We start from the raw sequence: 22716 nt of genomic DNA, 5'->3' as shown, positions 1-22716 counted from the left end.
ACCGATAGTCCATTGTTTTGTGTGGACAATGTACAAGGTTGGAAAGTGAAAGGACCTCTAGGAGAGAAGAGATTTAACAAACATATCAACACATCCCAAACTATTAATGTCAATTAGATTTTGCTGAAAAAAAGGCTATTGAAGAGTGGATAACATAAAAGAAAGAAAGAAAAAAAAAAAAAAAACAAGAACAAGTGTTCCTGTGCTTAACAATTGTAGTGCTACTTGATCTAATGGTAAAAAATTACTTTTTCATGGTGAAAACAGGTAAATCTTAATTAAAGTGAAAACAGGTAAATCTTAATTAATGTAACACTAAACCTGTTTTCACTTTCTCCAGAGCTTGAAGCAAAGTTATTTTACTCCTTTTGACTAGCCACTAAGAAAATACAAAAGACTCAGGTTTCACTTATCATGATTTTGACAGACATGAGCAAATGTGCCAAATGCATATGGACAATCTCTTTGAACAAATTTACCTGTTTTCACATTTCTGCTGTTGATTTTTTAAAATGTACCATTGAGAATGAATTCATAAATAAGCAATGGAATATTTGTCTCCAAACAACATCCTAATATCTAGACCACAATTCTGCAGTGGATTTGTGAAAGAATAACAACCTCATTTATGAACACTTCAAAAATCACACGTGCATGTCTATTCGCATGCACGCACGCACGCGTGCACACCCAAAAAATGCTAATGGTCATGGCCATCACCTACAAACAATATTCTTGAAAATTATGTTGTCCATTTTCCCTATGTATTTGATTTGATTCATTCGGAACAAATGTTTGGACATACTTTTTGTATTTTGTTGACGATTTTTAATACTCTACAATATTTAGCTATCCTCTCCTAGAAGAAAAATTTATAAAGGAAAGTGCTGGAATTTTCACTTCCAGTTATACCGTTAAACAAATTTGTCTATAAAAATGTTATATTGTTGGTGTCAATAAAAAAAATTATATATTTGTTGGTATCATTGAAAAAGATAAGTGCAGTTTATTAAAATATGGAAGGAATAAATATAGACACCCACATTTTTAATCAAAATCAAATTTTCGTAAGAGTTATTGTTCGTAATTTATGCAGATTAACATGATAAAAAGAGTGGAAAGACGGACACAAAGTGACTCTATGAAGGCTAGTGTTTAATAAAGGGAACAATATAGATACGCACTAGAGTTGATTTGATGGTGTAGACTTGAGACCTTGGAGTGTGCTTTTCTTAAGGGTATACATGAGTTATATCTACTTAACGCTTTTTAGTAGATGATCAAATATTTGATCACCTTTTTAGTTATATCTACTTAACGCTTTTTAGCGTACTTTACTCGTAGGTAATTCTCTCTTGTGTATACTCACACTTAGAGGAAGTTGCGGATGCAGTAAATGAACTACTACCTCCGTCCCTAATTATAAGATCCTTTTGAGAATTTTTTTGTCCCTTTTTATAAGATCCCTTTGCTATTTCCAACTACATTAATTATTTATTTACATGCATGCCCCTATTAATTATACATCTTTTTTTTCAATCAACAATAAATAACATGTTGAAAACATAAATCATCTCTCTCTTAAAGGATAAAATTGTAAAAATAATACTAATTACAAACATATTTAATACAAATATCCACTATCTTAATTCCCGTTATTTTTTCAAAAGAACTCTATAATTAAGGACGGAGGTAGTACAATCAGATTATAAACTCTAAGATATGTTATGGTTCGTCCTAATGCCCGAATGTCAAGTGTAAAAATATTCTATAATACAAAGAAGTTTTATTGTAATAAATGAGTTTTTAACTAATAATGTATCATCTCAGTTAGTTCATTTTGTTAATTTTTCTGGTATTAGTTCATTGGAGATCCGGGGAGTCTTAAGAGAAACTCGTCAACTATTCAATTAGAAGTCAGAATCGAATCACAAGCTGACTCTAGAGTCCATCCTTATGTTATATCTTGAAAACTTTTAATTATTTTGTATACACTATTTGAAGTTCAATATGGATGTAAATATATTCTTCAAGTATTTAATCAAGTTTTTTTTCTTTCTAATACATTATTGTTTTCAAATCCAAATTACTCCGTCTTGAGAATTTATAGTTTTGTTTAAATTTTTCTCTCGTGTATGATTTATACCGTAAATTATAATTAGTGTCATAATTTTTCTCATCATATTTTCATGGATCATATTTGGAACAATGATATTATTTGGGACCAACTTTTTATAGAAAAAGGGTAATTTTTTTAAACGTCGAAATGACTAGCTATTTATGTTAAGCATATATGATGGACATGAACTTCAAACCAATTTCTTACACTAATAGACATACAGTTAAATGTTTTACATGTATTAAAGAAGTATACATGAATTCATCTCCATGAAATCTACAAAGTTCGGAAGCTTTCTTGGTTTGCAATCAATCTAAATCTTGAAACAATCTCTATGTGCTTGACACAAAAAATTAAGTGCTTCTCTTCAAGAAGTTGGTTTCATGAGAATTGATGAAAACTCTTCATTATTTGTTCGACTTGCCACAAGTGAAACAATAGTAGTTCTTGTCTAGGTTAATGATCTTGTTATAGTTAGAATCGAATAATAATCACGTTTTATCTAAACCCTAGAGAACATTGCAGTTTCGTTTTCCATCAAAGATCTCGTTCTCTTAAACTACTTTCCAAGAATTGAAATGATAATTTCTAGTATAGGTCTATTTCTTAACCAACATAAGTACATTCTTGAAACATATAAAACATTTTTATATAGGTGTAAGAATAAGCACAGGTAAAAATTAACTTGTAAGAAAATCCAGTGTAATTCATTATTCATTATCAATAACCAAACGTTGCCCTATATGATATTCAAAGCCTAAGAAAACTCTTGTTTATAATACATGTTACAAAAATAAATTCAACAAAAAAAAAAAAAATCATACAAACCAACTATTTTAATTCAATAATATGCATAACCTCCGAGTCTGTGGAGTATGTTTGACTGTCAACAATTTGCAATGAACTCGACGTAGAAAACTCATCCCAAGGTTGGTGCTCTTCAATTTCAGGAAGCTCAATTTCCTCATGGTTTTGCTGTGCACTAAGTTTCTTATTCAATCCCCTGATCCCTTCCAATTTTAATGTAACTTCTTTCATTGTTGGTCGTTTTCTTCCGTTCAACTCTAAGCATCTATACGCAAGATTTGCAACTGCAACGACATGTTCTTTCTCCCCTTCTTTCGTAACCCTTTTGTCAATAATATCAAACAACATATCCTCCTCTATACACTGAATAAAATAGGAAGCTAAATTTTGGTATTCCCCAGATCCTATTGCAGATATTGGCTTCTTACCCGTTAAAAGTTCAGCAAGAACAACTCCGAAGCTGTACACATCACTTTTCTCAGTAAATTGACTTGTATGAAAGTACTCAGGGTCTAAGTAACCAAAAGTACCTTGAACTACTGTGGTAAGGTGAGTAGCTTCAATTGAAATTATTCTTGATACTCCGAAATCTGCTAATTTTGGCCTATATTTTTCATCAAGTAGTATATTTGTAGATTTGATATCTCTATGATAAATGGGTTGAGATGCAATTGAGTGTAAGTAAAATAATGCTCCAGCAATTTCCGTACCAATTCTCAAACGCATGTCCCATGTCATTGGTATGTCTTCATTTTGGTCGTGCAAATACTGAAAAAGGTCACCATTAGGAATGAATTCATAAACAAGCAATGGAATTTCTGTCTCCAAACAACATCCTAATATCTTGACCACATTTCTATTGTTGATTTGTGAAAGAATAACAAACTCGTTAATAAACTCTTCGACCTTTCCTTCAACCTTAAACTTTTTCACTGCAACAATTTTACCGTCTACTAGCATGCCTTTGTAAACTGTTCCTTGACCTCCTTTTCCAAGAACTCTATTCTTATTGAAGTTGTCGGTGGCTTTCTTTAGATCCTTTAAGGTGAAGAGAGTAGTTCTGTCAATATTTACTTCTCCTGAAGACATTCTTTGTTTTAACAACAAACCACCATTTCTTTTGAAGAATTTTTCTTTTCGTTTCTTTATCATTCTTTTCTTCATATCTTTGTGTAATAACCATAGACCAATCATGAAACCTATGGATCCGAGACTTGATGAAACCCCTACACATTTGTCACAATAAATTAGGAGATTATGAAAACATAGTGGTGACTGGTGAGTGTAATTGAGAGCTGTTAATTGCAAAACTCACACTAAGTACGGAGAAGTGGAGAACTGTGGGTTTAGACCCGCACGTCTGCATATCAAATATCCCAATAACATTTTACCATATGAGTGGTACTTATGGGATGCGAATCATGAGGTGTTAACGTGTTTTATCAAATAGAAAGAGTATGTGTTTTTTAGACATATTTTAAATTTTGCATTCAATTTTACCTAATAAAAGTATCAGCTAGATGGAAATTCATGGCCAAAGCACTAGCTTAGTTTCAGTTAATTTTTCTTTTTAAATTTATACATACCTACAATAGCCGACTTCTTTGACCGGTTGTTCTTATTATTGAATACTTCACTTTCTGAAACAAAAGAACCGAGTTAGCTTATACTTTAAAACTCATGTATAACCCAAAGTAAAATTGAATTAGAAGTTGTGATAAATAATTGAATTAGAATGAAGCATGGGTGGGATCATGTAGAATTAAATGAAAATCATAAAATATGTTTCGAATTAATAAACTTTATAAATTATGCAGGGAAGCATGAACATAATTTTTTTTCACATATATTGAATGATTATTTATGACTACATTTTGAAAAATTATATAATGTTATCATAATGAAATATGGTTGAATTTATTAAAGTTAAAAAAAAAAAAGTAGATGAACTAAATCAAGTGAATAATTTGAAAAGGTCTATACTGAAAAACCTGTGCAGCCTCCAGCAATGTAGGGATTGCCAAAGTAACCCGAGAAGCATTGGCATTGCCGACCAGTGTTTCTGTTATTTATGGATGTAACTTGGGAATCATAACAATTTGAATATGAATCTGAAGGAAGTTGAAATGTAGAATTAATCAACATATCATTCAAAATTTCCCACTCAAGCATTGCTGGTGCATACTCCATATCCTCCAACTTATTAAAATTCTCAAGATAATAAGTACTCAAATATGATGACAACCCATCAAAATATACCCAACGACGACTTAAAATCAAAGCATAGCTACACTCACTAATATTTGGTCCCCTTAAACCTTGTAACGTCGCATTATATTCTGAAAGATGCATAGGCAATGAAGTTTCACAACAATATCTTCCATTACAACCATCACTACTCAAATTGAAGTAATTGCTGTTTATGTTGTTGTCATCGCAAATTGATACACAACCACCAACCATGTTTCCACTTGATTGTATAAAAGCAAGATTGTTACATCCAACAGCTAGAAATTTGTTGTAATCCTGTGAATATATGAAAGGACCGCCTCCAAGGTTTATAATAACGGTTTTATTGTTATTATATTTTCGACAGTTTGGACGATGAATTGGATTCATAATCTCAACCAAGCCTAAGTCCAGGTAAAAATTATTTACCTCAAGATTTAAAGACTTCAAATATGGTTTTGGATTTTGAGAATTGTTGTCTAATTTGCACTCTATTTCAAACCATTTGTCTGCATAACAACGAGGTTCTTTCATTCCGAATGGAAAAGGAATTGACATTGTTCCGCATGTTGAATTACAACCTTGCTGTGCTATGATTCCATCTTCTTGTTGTGCTGATGTTAATGGAGGAAATATGGGGAATATTAGAGCTAAGATGATATGAAATATTGTAAACTGCAGAATCATTGTTTAGAGCTAATTAAGTTTAACTGTGGATCTTAGAAGCAGCTTATTTATGGATTTGTGTTAACCATGCCAATACAATTGTTTAAGAAATTTCTCAGTATTTTCGTCAATAAGGAAATTAAAAATTGTTGTTGAATATTATTTTGTTTGACTTTCAAAAAATAATTAAGAACAACTGAACGAAGATACTATTTTTCTTTGACTAACTAATATACTATTGTTGAATTGTCATTGATAAATCGACCGTTATTTTAAAAACAAAGAAAAGAGTTGGAAAAAATTCAATCAAGTTGCTTATATATATATATATATATATATATATATATATATATATATATATATTAAATTATAGTCAAAAAGTTGCTCATACGTATATAGTTAGAAAATCTAGTCAAAAAAAGTTGCTTATACATGCAGTATTTTCGTATACCAAAATTCCTCTATTTATCCTTTAATTTCAATTGTTTCCAATTTCAAGCTTAGTTCAACTTTTCAACCTCTTATATTAAATTTATAAAAAAATAGTCTTATTTTTAAAATTGAAATGTTTTGTCCCTCAATTTTCACATTTATTGTAGTTTTGGTCATGATTTATATTTCTTGTTCCAAAAATAATATTATTTTTGAATAATTGTCCCAAAAATGATAATTGTTAACGCAAAAAAAAAAAGTAAATTTTGCTGCCAAAAGTAATATGTTTTCTCTTGAGATTTAACATTTCGACAATAGATTACCACTTTTAGTCATTTTGAGGTAGAAAATTTAGGCTGAGACTAAAATTTTAAAAATTGTGGATCGGAAATTTTATTTTAATAAAAGAGAATTTAATTTCCTATTTTCCCAAAATATATTATGAGTCTTGTCATGCTTATATTTAACTTATTCCACCTACTGAGATAATCAAAATTTGTTTTTTTTTTTTCTTCTTTTCATTCTCTCTATCCAACTGTATTTAGGATGAATGACATTTCAGTATTCATCTCACAACTTATGCTTTTTTGGATCAGTTATGTAACACATCTTCTAGTAGCAGTGGAAGAGCAACTTCAATAATGGATATTATGTTATTCAGATAGTCTCAAAGTAGAATATAGACTCTTCCAACATTGTGTTATATTAAATAAAAAAAAATTAAGTTTTCTTTTATCTATTTTTTCCACCATGTTGTTGGACGTATTCAACAACAATTGCCTTATCAAATTTGCCTTCGTCGTGATACTAGAACGAAATATCGTGATTATCATGGTGGAGCAAACAATACATCATATTTCTAAGAATAATTTCTAACCATTGACTTTTTTTTTTTTTTTTTTTATGGTGGCCGAAGTTTGAACTCTACTTGTATATATTATGTATTATTCCTACCAACTGAGTTAAGCTCGCGAGGACTTCTCACCATTGACTTGTGTTATAGGACTTAATCACTTCGGTAAAAGATTAGGAAATATCTGTCCATTTCTTCTGTATAGATAAATTGAATGCGGTTATCTACTGTTTATTGTGTAATTTATTTGAAAGAGAATTTTTTTAGATGTGTAATAATTAAGAGAAGTGTTATATAACACGAGTCCTTAGCACACGACACACACAACATAGCAATCATGCGGAAGGGAGAAAAAATTAGCAGAAAATAAATAATTAATAAAAAGAAAAAGTTTCATCAAACGGCTTAAAACACTGTCGTACATATTCGTGCTTCTTAATTTGTCGTGCTATCAAGTATTTCTCAATAATCAAAGAAATCCAATTTTATTCAATAACCATTGCACTATCTGATATTCAAAGGCTAAGCAAACTCTTGTTTATAATACACGTTACAAAATCATTCATACGAACTATTTTAATTCAATAACATGCATAACCTCCGAGTCTGTGGAGTATGTTTGACTGTCAACAATTTGCAATGAACTCGACGTAGAAAACTCATCCCAAGGTCGGTGCTCTTCAATTTCAGGAAGCTCAATTTCCTCATGGTTTTGCTGTGCACTAAGTTTCCTATTCAATCCCCTGATCCCTTCCAATTTTAATGTAACTTCTTTCATAGTTGGTCGTTTTCTTCCATTCAACTCTAAGCATCTATACGCAAGATTTGCAACTGCAACGACATGTTCTTTCTCCCCTTCTTTTGTGACCCTTTTGTCAATAATGTCAAACAACATATTCTCATCTATACACTCAATAAAATAGGAAGCTAAACTTTGGTATTCGCCAGATCCTATAGAGGATACCGGCTTCTTACCGGTTAAAAGTTCAGCAAGAACTACTCCGAAGCTAAATACATCACTTTTCTCGGTAAATTGACTTGTATGAAAGTACTCAGGGTCTAAGTAACCAAAAGTACCTTGAACTACCGTGGTAAGGTGAGTAGCTTCAATTGATATTATTCTTGATGTTCCGAAATCTGCTAATTTTGCCCTATACTTTTCATCAAGTAGTATATTTGTAGATTTGATATCTCTATGATAAATGGGTTGAGATGCAATTGAGTGTAAGTAAAATAATGCTCCGGCGATTTCAGTTGCAATTCTCAAACGCATGTCCCATGTCATTGGTATGTCCTCGTTTTGGGCATGCAAATACTGAAAAAGGTTACCATTAGGAATGAATTCATAAACAAGCAATGGAATTTCTGTCTCCAAACAACATCCTAATATCTTGACCACATTTCTATTGTTGATTTGTGAAAGAATAACAAACTCGTTAATAAACTCTTCGACCTTTCCTTCAACCTTAAACTTTTTCACTGCAACAATTTTACCGTCTACTAGCATGCCTTTGTAAACTGTTCCTTGACCTCCTTTTCCAAGAACTCTATTCTTATTGAAGTTGTCGGTGGCTTTTTTTAGATCCTTTAAGGTGAAGAGAGTAGTTCTGTCAATATTTACTTCTCCTGAAGACATTCTTTGTTTTAACAAAAAACCACCATTTCTTTTGAAGAATTTTTCTTTTCGTTTCTTTATCATTCTTTTCTTCATATCTTTGTGCAATAACCATAGACCAACCATGAAACCTATGGATCCGAGACTTGATGAAACCCCTACACATTTGTCACAGTAAATTAGGAGATTATGAAAACATAGTGGTGACTGGTGAGTGTAATTGAGAGCTGTTAATTGCAAAACTCACCCTAAGTACGGAGAAGTGGAGAACTGTGGGTTTAGACCCGCACGTCTGCATATCAAATATCCCAATAACATTTTACCATATGAGTGGTACTTATGGCATGCGAGTTATGAGGTGTTAACGTGTTTTATCAAATAGAAAGAGTATGTGTTTTTTAGACATATTTTAAGTTTTGCATTCAATTTTACCTAATAAAAGTATCAGCTAGAGGGAAATTCATGGCCAAAGCACTAGGTAAGTATCAGTCAAGTTCGATTAAAGAAAATAAATTTTCATATTCTTAATTTTTCTTTTTAAATTTATACATACCTACAATAGCCGACTTCTTTGATCGGTTGTTCTTATTATTGAATACTTCAGTTTCTGAAACAAAAGAACTGAGTTAGCTTATAGTTTAAAACTCATGTATATCGCAAACTAAAATTGAATCGAATTAGAAGTGGTGATAAATAATTGAACTAAAATGGAGTATGGATTGGATCATGTAGAATTAAATGAAAATCATGAAATATGTTTCGAATTAATAAACTTTATAAATTATGCAGGGAAGCAGAACATAATTTTTTTTACATATATTTAATTATAATTATAATATATATATTTTGAGAAACTATATTATGTTATCATGTTGAAATATGATTGAATTTCATTTGAAAAGGTATATAGTGAAAAACCTGTGCAGCCTCCAACAATGTAGGGATTGCCGGTGTAACCCGAGGAGCATTGACATTTCCGACCAGTGGTTCTGTTATTTAAAGATGTAACTTTGGAATCATAACAATATGAATCTGAAGGAAGTTGAAATGTCGAATTAACCAAAATTTCCCACTCAAGCATTGCTGGTGCATACTCCATATTCCCCAACTCATTAAAAGTACTCAAATATGACCCATCAAAAGATATCCAATTATCACTTAAAATCAAAGCATAACTACACTGATCAATACTTTGTTCGCTTAAACCTTGAAACGTTGCATTATATTCCGAAAGATGCGTAGGCAATGAAGTTTCACAACAATATCTTCCATTGCAACGGTCGTTACTGGAATTGAAGTTGTTGTTAAAGTTGCCATCATCGCAAATTGATACGCAACCACCAACCGTTGTTCCATTTGATTGTAGAAAAGCAAGATTGTTACATCCAACGGCTAGAAATTTGTTGTAACTCTGGGAATACATAAAAGGACTAACTCCAAGGTTTATAGTAACGGTTTTATTGTTAATATTTTGTTGACAGTTTGAATGATAAATTGGATTCATAATCTCAACCATGCCTAAGTCTAGGTAAACATTATTTACCTCAAGATTTAAAGACTTCAAATATGGTTTTGGATTTTGAGAACTGTTGTCTAATTTGCACTCTATTTCGAACCACTTGTCTGCATAACAACGAGGTTCTTTCATTCCGAATGGGAAAGGGATTGACATTGTTCCGCATGTTGAATTACAACCTTGTTGTGCTATGATTCCATCTTCTTGTTGTGCTGATGTTAATGGAGGAAATATGGGGAATATTAGAGCTAAGATGATATGAAATATTGTAAATTGCAGAATCATTGTGTAGAGCTAATTAAGTTTAACTGTAAATTTGTTTAGAGGAAGTTTAATTGTGGATCTTAGAAGCAGCTTATTTATGATTTGTATTAAGTGTTAACCATGCTAATACAATTGCTTAAGAAATTTCTGAGTATTTTCGTCAACAAGGAAAATAAAATTTGTTGTTGAATTTTCTTTAGTTTAATTTCTGAGCATTTCGTCAACAGGGAAAAAAAATTGGGTATACTTATCTCTTCAAATAAAATGTTGCTAATACTCTAGTCAAGAAAAGTTGCTTATACATAAAATGTGCACCAAAAATTCCTATATTTATCCTTAAATTTCAATTGTTTCCAATTTCAAGTTTAGTTCAACTTTTCGTCCTCTATTATACTCTCTCCGTCCTAAATTAAGTGAGTTACTTGCTTATTCTACACTTGTTAAGAAATTTTTTGTACAAGTCAAAAATAGGGAAAAAATAGTTTAAAGTGTTATTGTTAAGTATTGATGTGTTTACAATTATCATAAATGCAAAATAAAATATATTGAATTGAGAGTGATAAGGGTAGTAATGATCAGAGTTATAATTGGAAAAATGTAATTAATATTGCATTGAAAAGTAAAATGAGTCAATTATCTTAGAACAATTTTTTTTTTTAAAAAGGTTCATTTATTATAGGACGGAGGGAGTATACTTTTTTTTGCATTAACAATTATCTTTTTTGGGACAAAATATATAAATTATGACCAAAACTACAATAAATGTGAAAATTAAGGGACAAAATATTTCAATTTTTTCTTCAAAAAAAAGAATTTCAATTTTAAAAATCAGACTATTTTCATAAAAATACTCACTCTATTCCAAATTATATATGTTACTTTAGCAAATTCACGTTGATTAATGAATGTAATTAATGTTGTATAGAAAAGAGTAATTGTGAGTTGTTTTATAAAATTATCCTTCAATAATAGCTTGAAAAATATAAGAATTGAAAAAAAATAAAGTAATAAATAGTAAGGGACATAATAGAAAAACAAACATTAATGATTTCTTGATAATGCAAGTGAAATATAATTTGAAACAAAGAAATTTTGTTAAAATGACATATAATTTGGAACGGAGAGATTATATTTTATATCGAGATTTAACATTTAGACAATATGTAACATCCCAATTTGAGTATTATAAATTTAAAAACTTTTTCATCTCAAATGGAATTTTACTCAAGATTTGAACTTAAAATTTCAAATAAATGACTTTGAATAACTTTCTTTAGACCAAAATACATGTCCAATTTTTGCAATGTGCACTATTCATTTGACTTACTTTGACCATACTTTTTAACTAATGTATAAATACAAATATTAGCATGTAAGATGTTGTTTGATTTGTCTCGACAAATACTTTTAAAATATTAAATTTTTATAATTTTTTACTTTAGATAATTAAAGATATTAACGGTCAAAATTATGCATTAGCATATGTGAAGTGATTGACTTGGACATGTATTTTGAAACGGAGGGAGTAACATTTAAAAAATATTTACATATACATAAATGACACTATTAAAAATACAATGGATAATTAAACCTTAAACTAGACTCTGATTGCGATGTTACACAATAAATCACAACTTTCAAGTAAAAAACTAACATACTAACTAGTTACCAATTAGGAATTCATAAAACTTGTCAGGTTAGTGTATGTTAATAATTAGTATGTTAATACTTATACATGACTAATAATAAGTAAACACAAACTGTGAAATTCGTTTGAATCCTTCATCATAAGTTGTAAGTCGAAGCCAAGGAATTAATAGCTAGTGCTACCACATAAATGAGATAATCTCAATAACCAGTCTCTATTCCTATCAAACCTCCATAACTTGTATAATTGAGTTTGATAGTTGTTATTATTTGACTTTGATAACATTTTTTTAAGGAGGAGAACAAGTGACTTGTATGCTAGGTTTGTGTATGCCATCATTAGTAAGAAGCTGCAACCGAATACATATTTTAGGAAATTATTTAAATAGATGAAAAATATATTTCATTAAAAAAAAAAAAAAAAAAAAAACCTTCTACACATAAATGTCGACACTGATTAATCAAATTCCAAAAATGTAGATGTCACACTAACTTTGCTTAATAAAGTTATTTTTTTTAGGAAAAGTAAATCAATGGCAGAAAAGCAACCAAATTTTGTCAAGGTATATGCTGAGAAGATCCTTTCTCCACTTTCTTTTTCACCTACAAAAGCCACTATGAAAACCAAACATGTTTCCCTCACTTGAGCACCACTATTATTCTCTTCTTTTTGCTCTCATCAGCAACTCCTGTATTTATATATGCAGTAACACTTTTTTTTGTTTCTTTCTTCCAGCCACAAATCATAACATGAGTCTCAAGTTCAGATCTCAACATTTGCATCAAAGATGGAAGCAAAGAAGCAAAATTGAAGGCAAAATAGTGCTTCAAGTTAGACCTAGCTACAAGCTAGGTCATGGTTGAAAGAAACCCTCAAGATCTTAACCTATAAGGAAGGGCAACCAATGATCCTTTGGCAATTTATGTATCCTATATAAAGATCTCATCTCATATTTATGCAATAAGCTATCACTTTTGTGTAAGCAATTTTAGCAATTAGTGCACTTTGTTATTTTGTAGGTATATGTATATATCATTTTTTTTTTCTTTGAAAGAATATGTATATATATCATATATATGTGCTGTTGATTGCTTTATATATGTTGAAATTTTCATCGATCAATGAAATATTTCTACTTCTAATAAACATATTTGTTTGCTAGATCTTTTTTGTTGTGGTTATTTATGATGAAATATTCTTGAAAAATTGATCTCTGATTTGCAGCTCATATAATATTTTCTAAATTTTTATATAGGGATTTGATCAATTTATTTTTATATAGGGATTTGATCAATTTACACCATGATGTTAAACTTAATATATGATATCACTGATACTTTTTTACCGTATATCTGTATTTACAATATCCATCAATGGATAATAGATCATGTATATAAAATTTGACTGAAATAATTTGATATGTTGAGATACATCAAACTTAACATATAAACTTTTATCAAATGAGTCAATTTTGATGTATCACCGACGGATACAATAATTGTAGACTTTACTTACCACATGATCAAACTTCATATTACCAATGCTCACTTTCTCTAGAAATCGATGGGTTAACATAAAAAAAAAAATATATATTATGGCAAAAAACTGTTCCACCAAGAATCAATCTCATTTTTTCGAACGATTCATCATTTGATGGAATTGATTAACACCCGAGTCCATCACTTGGTTTTTTTTTTTTGTGGTGGACGGGGTGGGGTTTGAATCCCGAATCTTGCATATATTTATGCATTATCCAACCAACTGAGTTAAGCTCACAAGGACAGTCAATCACTTGGTTAGAGTTTCATCATATTATGTCGAAAATAATCTCTTAAATACGAAAAATGACAGTAATTAATTTAGCAGGGAAAATATTTCCTCTAAAAAATAAAAAATAACAGGGAAAAGAGAGTTTGATAGCGGTAGAAATCAAACTAACCTCCTATCTAATAGAGAAATGATTTTCAAACATTAAAACCAACCAGACAACACCGTATTGCATACTGTCGGCATACAATTTGTGATTTTCTAATAATTCTCTACTATTGGATGCATGTATAAGTTATCATTCCTCTATGCAGCGTCCCAAATTAATTTATGTAGAGTTAATAGTATTTTATCCCTTATAATATAAGTCATTTCTGGTTTTCTATCCTGTAAAATTTTTTGTTTGGTTTTCCACCTTCTGAATTTTAACAGTACACAATCGACGATATGGCAGGGGCTAAACAAAAATTTTCTCAAATTACCAGAGGGTAAATTGAAATTTGCTCAAATTACAAGAGGTTGACCAAAATTTTCTCAAATTACAGGGGGCAAAATTTGCTATGAAGGTCAAAAATGAAAAAATCATCAAATTATAAGGACGAAAACCAAGCAAAAATTTTTACAGGGTGGAAAACCGGAAATGACCTATATTACAGGGGGATAAAACACTATTAACCCATTTATGTACGTAAGACAACACATTTAAAGTCAACATAATTTAAATTACTCTAATTAAGATTGTCTAAAACTCAAGTTGTACTTGCAGTGAGTACAATATCTAAAACTAAAATTTAGTCTCTTTAAGTCATGCCTTGAGAATGATATCAAGAGGGATATTTATAACCTTTAATAGGCTTGTATTTTTGTGACTTAAGCCCCAAGCAACATGGGTCTTAAGTCACTTTAGAGCGTTCTAGGTGCTTCTCTGTTGAGACGACGCCTTTAGGGGGACGCACCTAGGGCTTCAAGAGCCCTTCTAGAGGGTGTCTGAGCCCTACTGGAGGGCATTTGTGCCCTTAAGGATAGATTGACAGTCCACAGCCCATCAATCACGAGTCTTGGAACAAGGCGAAGTGATGAATCTGTAAGGTCGATGGTCAAAACCCCTCAATCATGAGTCTTGGGACAAGGCGAAGTGGTTTTAATGATTTAGGGCGGAGACTCTTTCGTATTTCCACTGGCGAGTTCATTTCTTTCAAGATTGTTCGGGATGGCGAGTTCATTCCTTGTCTGGCTTTTTGCAGTTTTTTTTATGTAATTTTGGTGTAACTTTAATTTTATTTTGAAGTAACTTAAGCGGGTGAATCCTTCAAAGTGCCCTACGACCCTTTTTTGGAAAGACCTCTATATGAGTATTTTCTTGTACGACTCATTTTAGGGAAGACCTCGCTATGAGGATTTTCTTCTACGACCCTTTTTAGATAAGACCTCTATATGAGGGTTTTTTTCTTCTACGACCCTTTTTAGGGAAGACCTCTATATGAGGGTTTTTTTTCTTCTACGACCCTTTTTAGGGAAGACCTCTAAATGAGGGTTTTTTTTGTCCTTCTACAACCCATTTTAGCGAAGACCTCTATATGAGGTTTTTTTTTCCTTCTTCTATAACCCTTTTAGGGAAGACCTCTATATGAAGATTTTTTTTTTTCTTTCTTCTACAACCCTTTATTTGGAATCGCTATATATGAGAGTTTTTTTTCTTCTACGACCCATTTTAGGGAAGATCTCTATTTGAGGTTTTTTTTTCCTTCTACGACCCTTTTTGGGGAAGACCAATGAGGGTTTTCTTCTACGACCCTTTTTAGGGAAGACCTCTATATGAGGGTTTTCTTCTTCTACGTACGACCCTTTTTAGGGAAGACCTCTATATGAGGTTTTTTTTTTTCTTCTACGACCCTTTTTAAGGAAGACCTCTATCTGAGAGTTTTTTTTTCTTCTACGACCCTTTTTAGGGAAGACCTCGCTATGAGGTTTTTCTGTAGCTTTTCTTCTTTTTTGTCTTCTTTCGGCGGAAGTCATGTAGAGAGAATAGGAGAACAATATTCTTAAGAAAGTTGTGATAAAATGAGAAATATATGTTAAATTTATCATTTTTGGTTGGAACACCAAACAACGGATCGAGTAGGATATGATATTTCAATATTTTCCTATTGATTTAAGCATAGTTAAAGGATGATGTTTTTTTTTTTTTTTGAGCAAAAAAGATGATGTTAGATCTATAAGATAAAGCAAAGATTTTAAAACATGAAGATAGTCTAGATTTATTTTAGGTGATATATGGTAATTGTGCTTAATGGATTTTTCAAAGGATCAAGCCATGAAAATAGGATGATCCATTGGTTCAAGATAAACTTATTTAACATCCGAAAAGGGCTGTAGGTTACATTAGCTTACCCCATCCCCATCATTAGAGTCTTGATTCGAATAGCAACATAGAGAATTTGAATGGAAAAAAAAATCTATTGTTTTGAATAGTTACATTGTGATGAAAATCACAAACCTAAGATGTTTTAGATCATTGTTAAAACATCTTTCTAAAATTAATCCAAATCGATCATTTAGCTAATTGACTTAGAGATGTGAAGTGGACACCGGTCTTCAGTTAGGTAGCCTAGTGGCTAGAATTCACTTTATAAGGTGAATAAGTGAGGTGTCCGGGGTTCGAACCCCGACCCCTACATATAATACTGTTGTCGGGAATTAGTTGTTGATTTTGATTTTATTTTCTATATCCGTTAGACTAAAGTCTTTTTATTTATTTTTGGCTTTCAAACATGTTTTAAACAAAGATTACATGTTTCTTCCAATAAAATGGAACCACACTCTTGAATTGTACGCTCCGAGGTAGAATCTAATAAACCGATGTCAATTTTCCAGTTTACCAACGGAAGATCCAAGCCTCCATCTATCCTTTTTCCTAGATTAATTATTACGGTACCATGAAAACAATTAGAGGAACCAAATGATAAGGAAGTGAAAAAAACGTGAATTCACCAAGAGAAAAATAAATTATTGAATTAACCATATGAAAAGTTCAACTGTGAAGGGTTCTTGTTGCAAGGTTGGATTGATTAATCATGTTTTTGAGAAGGTTATATAAGTTTATCATCCCAAGATGAATAAGAGTTCTACCAAATTGAAGGTGAAATCGAGGAAGAAGTTGAGAAAGTTGTTATGCATGACAAATGATTGGATAAAAATCTCGCCTTGCTAGATATGAAAGAAAAAGGAATAAATAGAGTAATTGATGACACCTCATTATGTGATGTTTTAAGTATGTTTTTGAGCCATTTTAATAAGCTTTTGAAGACAAAGATGTAAAGGGGATTCAAAGAATCCTAATCACTGCTAAAACTTTAAATCAACTCAATCTATTTACGCAATCGAACAACTCTTGAAAATTTCACCAATTTATTATTTTTCATTATAAGTGAAGTAATAAATTGCTAAGTCGAAAACAACAATTCTTGTAGAAATGACACACTTACTTCTATACTACTTGAATGGTTTGATGTACTTGTCAAATTTATCATTATTGATCTTTCAATGTTCTATCCTTCAAGTCTAAAACATTATCAATCTACCTTTACATCAAGATGGTATGGATCTTTCGAAATCAACAATATGCTCCTATTCAAATTTGTAAAAAGTCGCAGTAAAGCTACCAGCAGTTGATAATCCAAAACACCACCATCTAAAAATATCCTCCGCCACCAATAATGGGGTGTTACGGTTGTGATGCCCTCAAGTATGTCATAACCTTCTCATAAACCTAAAAATTCCACCTACAAGATTTTGAAATGCAAAAAACATGGTTAAAAATAGTAGCCACAAGATTTTGTCTGCATGGCCCCATATACAACAGATATTTGAACCATAACTCCCAAGATAATAACACAGTGCCCTCATGCCTCAATCCTTCTCTATAAAACCGCACAAATCCTTCACTATTTTTCATCACAGTTACACAAACATGACAAAATCAAAACCATTTTCCTTACTCTTTTTCTTTTCTTTAACTCTTTTTCTTCTTACTCTCTTGTCTTCATCCTTGGCTGCAAGAACAAAAACAGATTCTTTATACACCACTTTCCTTCACTGTCTCACACAAAACACAAAAGATCCATCAATCTCCAACATTGTTTTCTCCCAAACAAACCTTTCATTTTCCACTGTCCTTCAAAACTACATCCGTAACGCACGTTTCAACACAACTTCAATAACAAAACCATTACTCATAGTCACTCCAAAACAACCTTCGCATGTCCAATCCACTGTAATATGTGCTAAGCAAGTCAACATTCAAATCAAAATAAGAAGCGGTGGACATGATTACGAGGGTATTTCATACATCTCTAACCAACCCTTTATCATACTTGATATGTTTAATCTAAGAACAATCAATGTTGATATAAAAAATGAAGTTGCTTATATTCAAGCTGGTGCTACACTTGGTGAAGTTTACTACAGAATTTCTGAAAAGAGTAAAGTTCATGGATTTCCTGCTGGTGTGTGTCCAACTGTCGGTGTTGGTGGTCACGTCAGTGGTGGAGGGTATGGTGCAATGTTGAGAAAATATGGTTTATCTGTTGATAATATTATTGATGCTGAAATTGTTGATGTTAAGGGAAGGCTTTTGAATAGGAAATCAATGGGTGAAGATCTTTTTTGGGCTATACGAGGCGGTGGTGGTGCTAGTTTTGGTGTTGTTCTGTCTTATACCATTAAATTAGTAGCGGTTCCTAAAACCGTTACTGTTTTCCGAATTGAGAAAACATTGGAACAGAATGCAACTGATCTTGTTGTTCAATGGCAACAAGTTGCTCCAACAACTGATAATAGGATTTTCATGAGGCTTCTTTTGCAACCTAAATCTTCTACGGTTGTCAAAGGAACAAAAACTATTAGAGCTTCTGTTGTTGCATTGTTTCTAGGCCGCGCTGACGAGGTAGTAAAGATTTTAGGGAAGGAATTTCCACGTTTAGGTTTGAAGAAAAAAGATTGTATTGAATTGAGTTGGATTAATTCTGTTCTATGGTATAACGATGAATTGAGTCTTAAAAATGGCAAGAAACCGGTGAATCTTTTGGATAGGAATGTTAATTCGGCGGGTTTAGGTAAGAGAAAATCTGATTATGTTCAGAAAGCTATTTCAAAAGATGATTTGGAAGGGATATGGAAAAAGATGATTGAGTTAGGAAAAATTGGATTTGTTTTCAACCCTTATGGTGGAAAAATCGCTGAGATTCCGGCCGATGCAACGCCATTTCCTCACCGTGCTGGAAATTTGTTCAAAATTCAATATTCAGTGAATTGGGATGATCCATCACCTAATGCAACAGTTGGTTTTTTGAATCAAGCTAAGGTACTTCATAGTTACATGACACCTTTTGTGTCAAAGAATCCTAGAAGTGCTTATATAAATTATAGAGACCTTGATATTGGGATTAATAGTTTTGGTAAGAATAGTTATCAAGAAGGTAAAGTTTATGGTACTATGTACTTTAATAATAATTTTGACAGGTTGGTTAAGATTAAGACTGCGGTTGATCCTGGTAACTTTTTCAGGAATGAACAAAGTATTCCCATTCTTCCAAGAAAAGCTTAGATTAGAGAATCAATCAATTGTAATTGTAAAGCATATTTTGCTTACTTTATGATGTTTAGTATTTTGATTCCTAAATAAAAACGATTGGCCTTTATTAGGTTCTTAATTTTTTTTATTGACTTTATTTTTCATTACTGCATTGAATTTGAAAATATTATATACATAAGGAATCGGTCTTAAATTTGAAATATTAGGATCTGGATCCTCTCCTACGCTACTCGTCCATGTAATCATCTCTTTTGCGTTATGGCTAGAAGTTGGATTAATCCAACAACTAAGAGACATACATATAGAGAGAAAAAAAAAACATCATAAACTAAATGAGAACCCGAACAAAGAGATCTAGAAAGCACTAGGAAGAAATCTCTCTACCATTTCACCCATAACCGTTATCCATCTAACGACAATGCATGACGTCGATGACATGGATTTTGAATGTGGGGCATTATCGTGTCAACGGTGGCTTCGCCACTATGCATAGCTTTCCATACTTTCGGATCTGCAACGTTGATGTCCAGATCATTGATTTAACTTGTAATTGACTTATATCGATCTCTTAATATGAACTAAACGAACACCGCGACAAGACGCGAAATCAATCGCCACATAAGACCACTAACACACGCCGCAATTAGACGACGAAATCACAAAAACACAAGAAAAAACAAGATATATGTGAAAACCACTTATTTAAATTGAAAGAAAAGAGAAAAAAAGATGTAAAGGAATGATTTTAAGTCAAAAAATGACCTAAAACCACCCATTCTAGAGGAATGAATGAGAAAGTTTACAGAGAAATTGAGAGTTTCGTTGGTTGAATATATATATATATATATATATATATATATATATATATATATTTAAAAGAATGGGTTGAAAATATATAAAAGTCTCATGTTTGGTATAAATTTTTATAAAAAAAAAAAAAAGTTCTTATATATTATTTGGTCTGGGGAATAAAATTTGCATATGAAATCTATCTTTTATATTCCCGTGTTTAAAACGTGAGAAACTTTTTTTTTTTTTGTCAAGTAGCTTAGTAACTATAGCTTACACAATTTAATTGTGAAGAACTGGGTGTCCGTGGTTCGAACCCCAGCCCCTACATATAATATGAAATATCCTTGCCAACTGAACTAAGCTCACGGGGACAAAACGTGAAAATTTTTGTTCCCGTGAAAACAGATTGCAATCTATTTTTTTTTAGGGATAAATATGTATGTGTATTGTTTGAGACATTAAATTAATTTTAGAATATATTGATTTTTCTACAATATATTTTCATTCCACCTACGGCCAATTCTTGTATTTTATATTTTTTAGGGAGCCAATTCTTATAGATACTTACTGGATAAAATAAACAATAAAATGATTTTGTGACATATGATAATTTGATGATATTGTTTTGAGACTTGAAAGTGTACTCTTTTTTAAGGTTTCAGGTTCGACCCAATGCAATTTAGGTGGCTTAATTAATTGCCTAAGTTAAGATGAAATAGAGAATCGTTCAGAGATTCTCCTCAAGTGAGAGTACACACCAAGTTATAGAAAGAAAAAAAGGAATAAGTGTGTGTCACTGTCAGATCAGAGTATGGGCCTTGCTCCTTAGCACATGTGATGTTGCCATGTTTGGTTTAAAATGGAATGAAATCCCTACTTGCATAATAGTGCAACAGTGGTGTGCGTGAGTATTTAGAGAAAAGCAGAAACAGAGAGCAACACAAGAGAAGAGGAATAATAAGTGATTTTTAGTGAACTTTTTTTTTTATGAACTAGGTCCACTGATTTTTATTCTTTCGCATTAAAATGTGTTTTTTTCACATTGTTCTATTTATAGCTTTTTTCTCCTTTGATCATTATTATTGTCGGTATTAGTTACGCTTCGACAAATAGAAAATTTAACAAGCTCCGAGTATTCTGCTGCATGAAAGGTTTCAAACTAAATTCATGAAAGTAAAATCCTCTCAAATAGAATTATTTGATACTCATTTAATGCACTGTATGGCAAATACTTGGACCGTCTTCAATCTTCTAACCTAAAGAGTATAGTAAAGAAAAATAAGACTTGATTAGTGAAGAGGACTACACAGGAGAGGATCCAGATGCAAATATATGTAGTATGCATGCGTGATAGGTGGGGTCGTGGAGTTTGTGTGTCTTCACCAAATCTTGTGGCTATTTTTGTCTTTAAATTCTTCTCATGATGTCGTGCAATGAACTTTAAAATTCCATTTGTTGTTGTTGTTTGTACTTGCCTCTCATTGAGTGATACACACTACCACCTAGCTTATCCCAACATGAAAAAGAGAGTCATATTTTTAGTAAAATTCTTTTAGTAAATATTGGTGTATTTTTTTATTATAGAAAGAGCAATTTTTTTTTAGTAAAATACACTTATTATGTTTGATACTAATTTGCCTAAAAAAAAGTTTGATACATTTTTTTTTAACAGGTCAAAATGAATTATATTAAAAAAAACGAAAGTGGTCTACCTCGTATAAGGTGCGCTAAAGTAAAACGCACAAAGTTAAATACAAGATACCAAAACAATAGCACTCGATTAACGGGAAAGCACTAAGACAAAATTATATAACTAAACCCATACAAAGGGGAGGGTATCACCACCAATCATGATAGTCAAAAGCAAAAGTAAACAATTTTGCCTTTAACCACACAAAAGACAACAACTTAACTTTCTCTAAAAGCAAATGTAAATTCGATGTCGTGTTTTTGAAGACCCGGTTATTCTTTTCCTTCCAAATGGTCCAAACAGAAGCAAGCCAAATCAGCCGAAAAAAAGAATGAGATGAACAAAGTAAACCAGTAAAATGACCAGACCGAAGAAAATGATCTCGTAACTCAATATGGTCAACTATAACGATGCTAACCACTTCCAAATAAGAGACCACAAGTCGCAGAAGAAGTTGCAACCCAAAAACAGATGGACAACCCGTTCCACAGATCCGCACACTCCAACACAAATGTTATCACCATCTTGAAGAATTTACAATTGTAATTGTAAACTTTGTGCGTAAAATAATATGTTTAAAATATGTTTAAAGATGTAAACTGCATAAAAAGAGATACAATTGTAATTGTATGTATAATCAATTATGTCAAAATAAATTATATGCATAATTAAGTGTTCAAAGGAGTTAGGCTAAAAAGTCATCTATTTTGTTATCTACTTTGAAT

General features: G+C 31.6%; 3 protein-coding genes across 4 annotated transcripts; 1 reads left to right on the top strand and 2 right to left on the bottom strand.

Moving 5' to 3' along the window:
• Positions 1–2799: 2799 nt before the first annotated feature.
• LOC11415953 (wall-associated receptor kinase-like 1) lies at positions 2800–5910 on the bottom strand. Of its 2 annotated transcripts, none has more exons than XM_003594566.4 (3): positions 4918–5910; positions 4513–4566; positions 2800–4152 (listed from the first exon to the last, which is right to left on the bottom strand). In XM_003594566.4, the coding sequence occupies exons 1-3, from the start codon at positions 5840–5842 to the stop codon at positions 2951–2953; spliced, it is 2181 nt and encodes a 726-aa protein (XP_003594614.1). In that variant the 5' UTR covers positions 5843–5910; the 3' UTR covers positions 2800–2950. The 2 variants fall into 2 exon arrangements, with proteins under 2 accessions (XP_003594614.1, XP_039686341.1); XM_039830407.1 differs by having other exon boundaries at positions 4910–5123.
• Positions 5911–7608: 1698 nt separating this feature from the next.
• On the bottom strand, positions 7609–10667 carry LOC11413873 (wall-associated receptor kinase-like 8). Its single transcript, XM_003594565.3, has 3 exons — positions 9640–10667; positions 9275–9328; positions 7609–8879 (listed from the first exon to the last, which is right to left on the bottom strand). The coding sequence occupies exons 1-3, from the start codon at positions 10520–10522 to the stop codon at positions 7678–7680; spliced, it is 2139 nt and encodes a 712-aa protein (XP_003594613.1). The 5' UTR covers positions 10523–10667; the 3' UTR covers positions 7609–7677.
• Positions 10668–17851: 7184 nt separating this feature from the next.
• Positions 17852–19636, top strand: LOC11407647 (berberine bridge enzyme-like 21). The gene has a single exon (XM_003594564.4). It carries the CDS (start codon positions 17887–17889, stop codon positions 19519–19521), a length of 1635 nt encoding a protein of 544 aa, XP_003594612.3. The 5' UTR covers positions 17852–17886; the 3' UTR covers positions 19522–19636.
• Positions 19637–22716: the final 3080 nt, after the last annotated feature.

The sequence above is a fragment of the Medicago truncatula genome, chromosome 2 (assembly GCF_003473485.1).
Source record: "Medicago truncatula cultivar Jemalong A17 chromosome 2, MtrunA17r5.0-ANR, whole genome shotgun sequence".
Lineage (NCBI taxonomy): Eukaryota > Viridiplantae > Streptophyta > Magnoliopsida > Fabales > Fabaceae > Medicago > Medicago truncatula.
The sequence above is the reverse complement of the archived record's forward strand: the minus strand, read 5'-3'. Positions and strand labels throughout refer to the sequence as shown.

What these genes read in the sequence shown, in the direction of transcription:
- LOC11415953 (XM_003594566.4), bottom strand. Translation starts at nt 5,842, where the DNA reads ATGATTCTGCAGTTTACAATATTTCATATCATCTTAGCTCTAATATTC. An exon ending in CATTGCTGGAGGCTGCACAG is followed by an intron (nt 4,567 to 4,917) that starts GTTTTTCAGTAT and finishes CTTTTGTTTCAG; the next exon opens with AAAGTGAAGTATTCAATAAT. An exon ending in AAAGAAGTCGGCTATTGTAG is followed by an intron (nt 4,153 to 4,512) that starts GTATGTATAAAT and finishes ACAAATGTGTAG; the next exon opens with GGGTTTCATCAAGTCTCGGA.
- LOC11413873 (XM_003594565.3), bottom strand. Translation starts at nt 10,522, where the DNA reads ATGATTCTGCAATTTACAATATTTCATATCATCTTAGCTCTAATATTC. An exon ending in CATTGTTGGAGGCTGCACAG is followed by an intron (nt 9,329 to 9,639) that starts GTTTTTCACTAT and finishes CTTTTGTTTCAG; the next exon opens with AAACTGAAGTATTCAATAAT. An exon ending in AAAGAAGTCGGCTATTGTAG is followed by an intron (nt 8,880 to 9,274) that starts GTATGTATAAAT and finishes ACAAATGTGTAG; the next exon opens with GGGTTTCATCAAGTCTCGGA.
- LOC11407647 (XM_003594564.4), top strand. Translation starts at nt 17,887, where the DNA reads ATGACAAAATCAAAACCATTTTCCTTACTCTTTTTCTTTTCTTTAACT.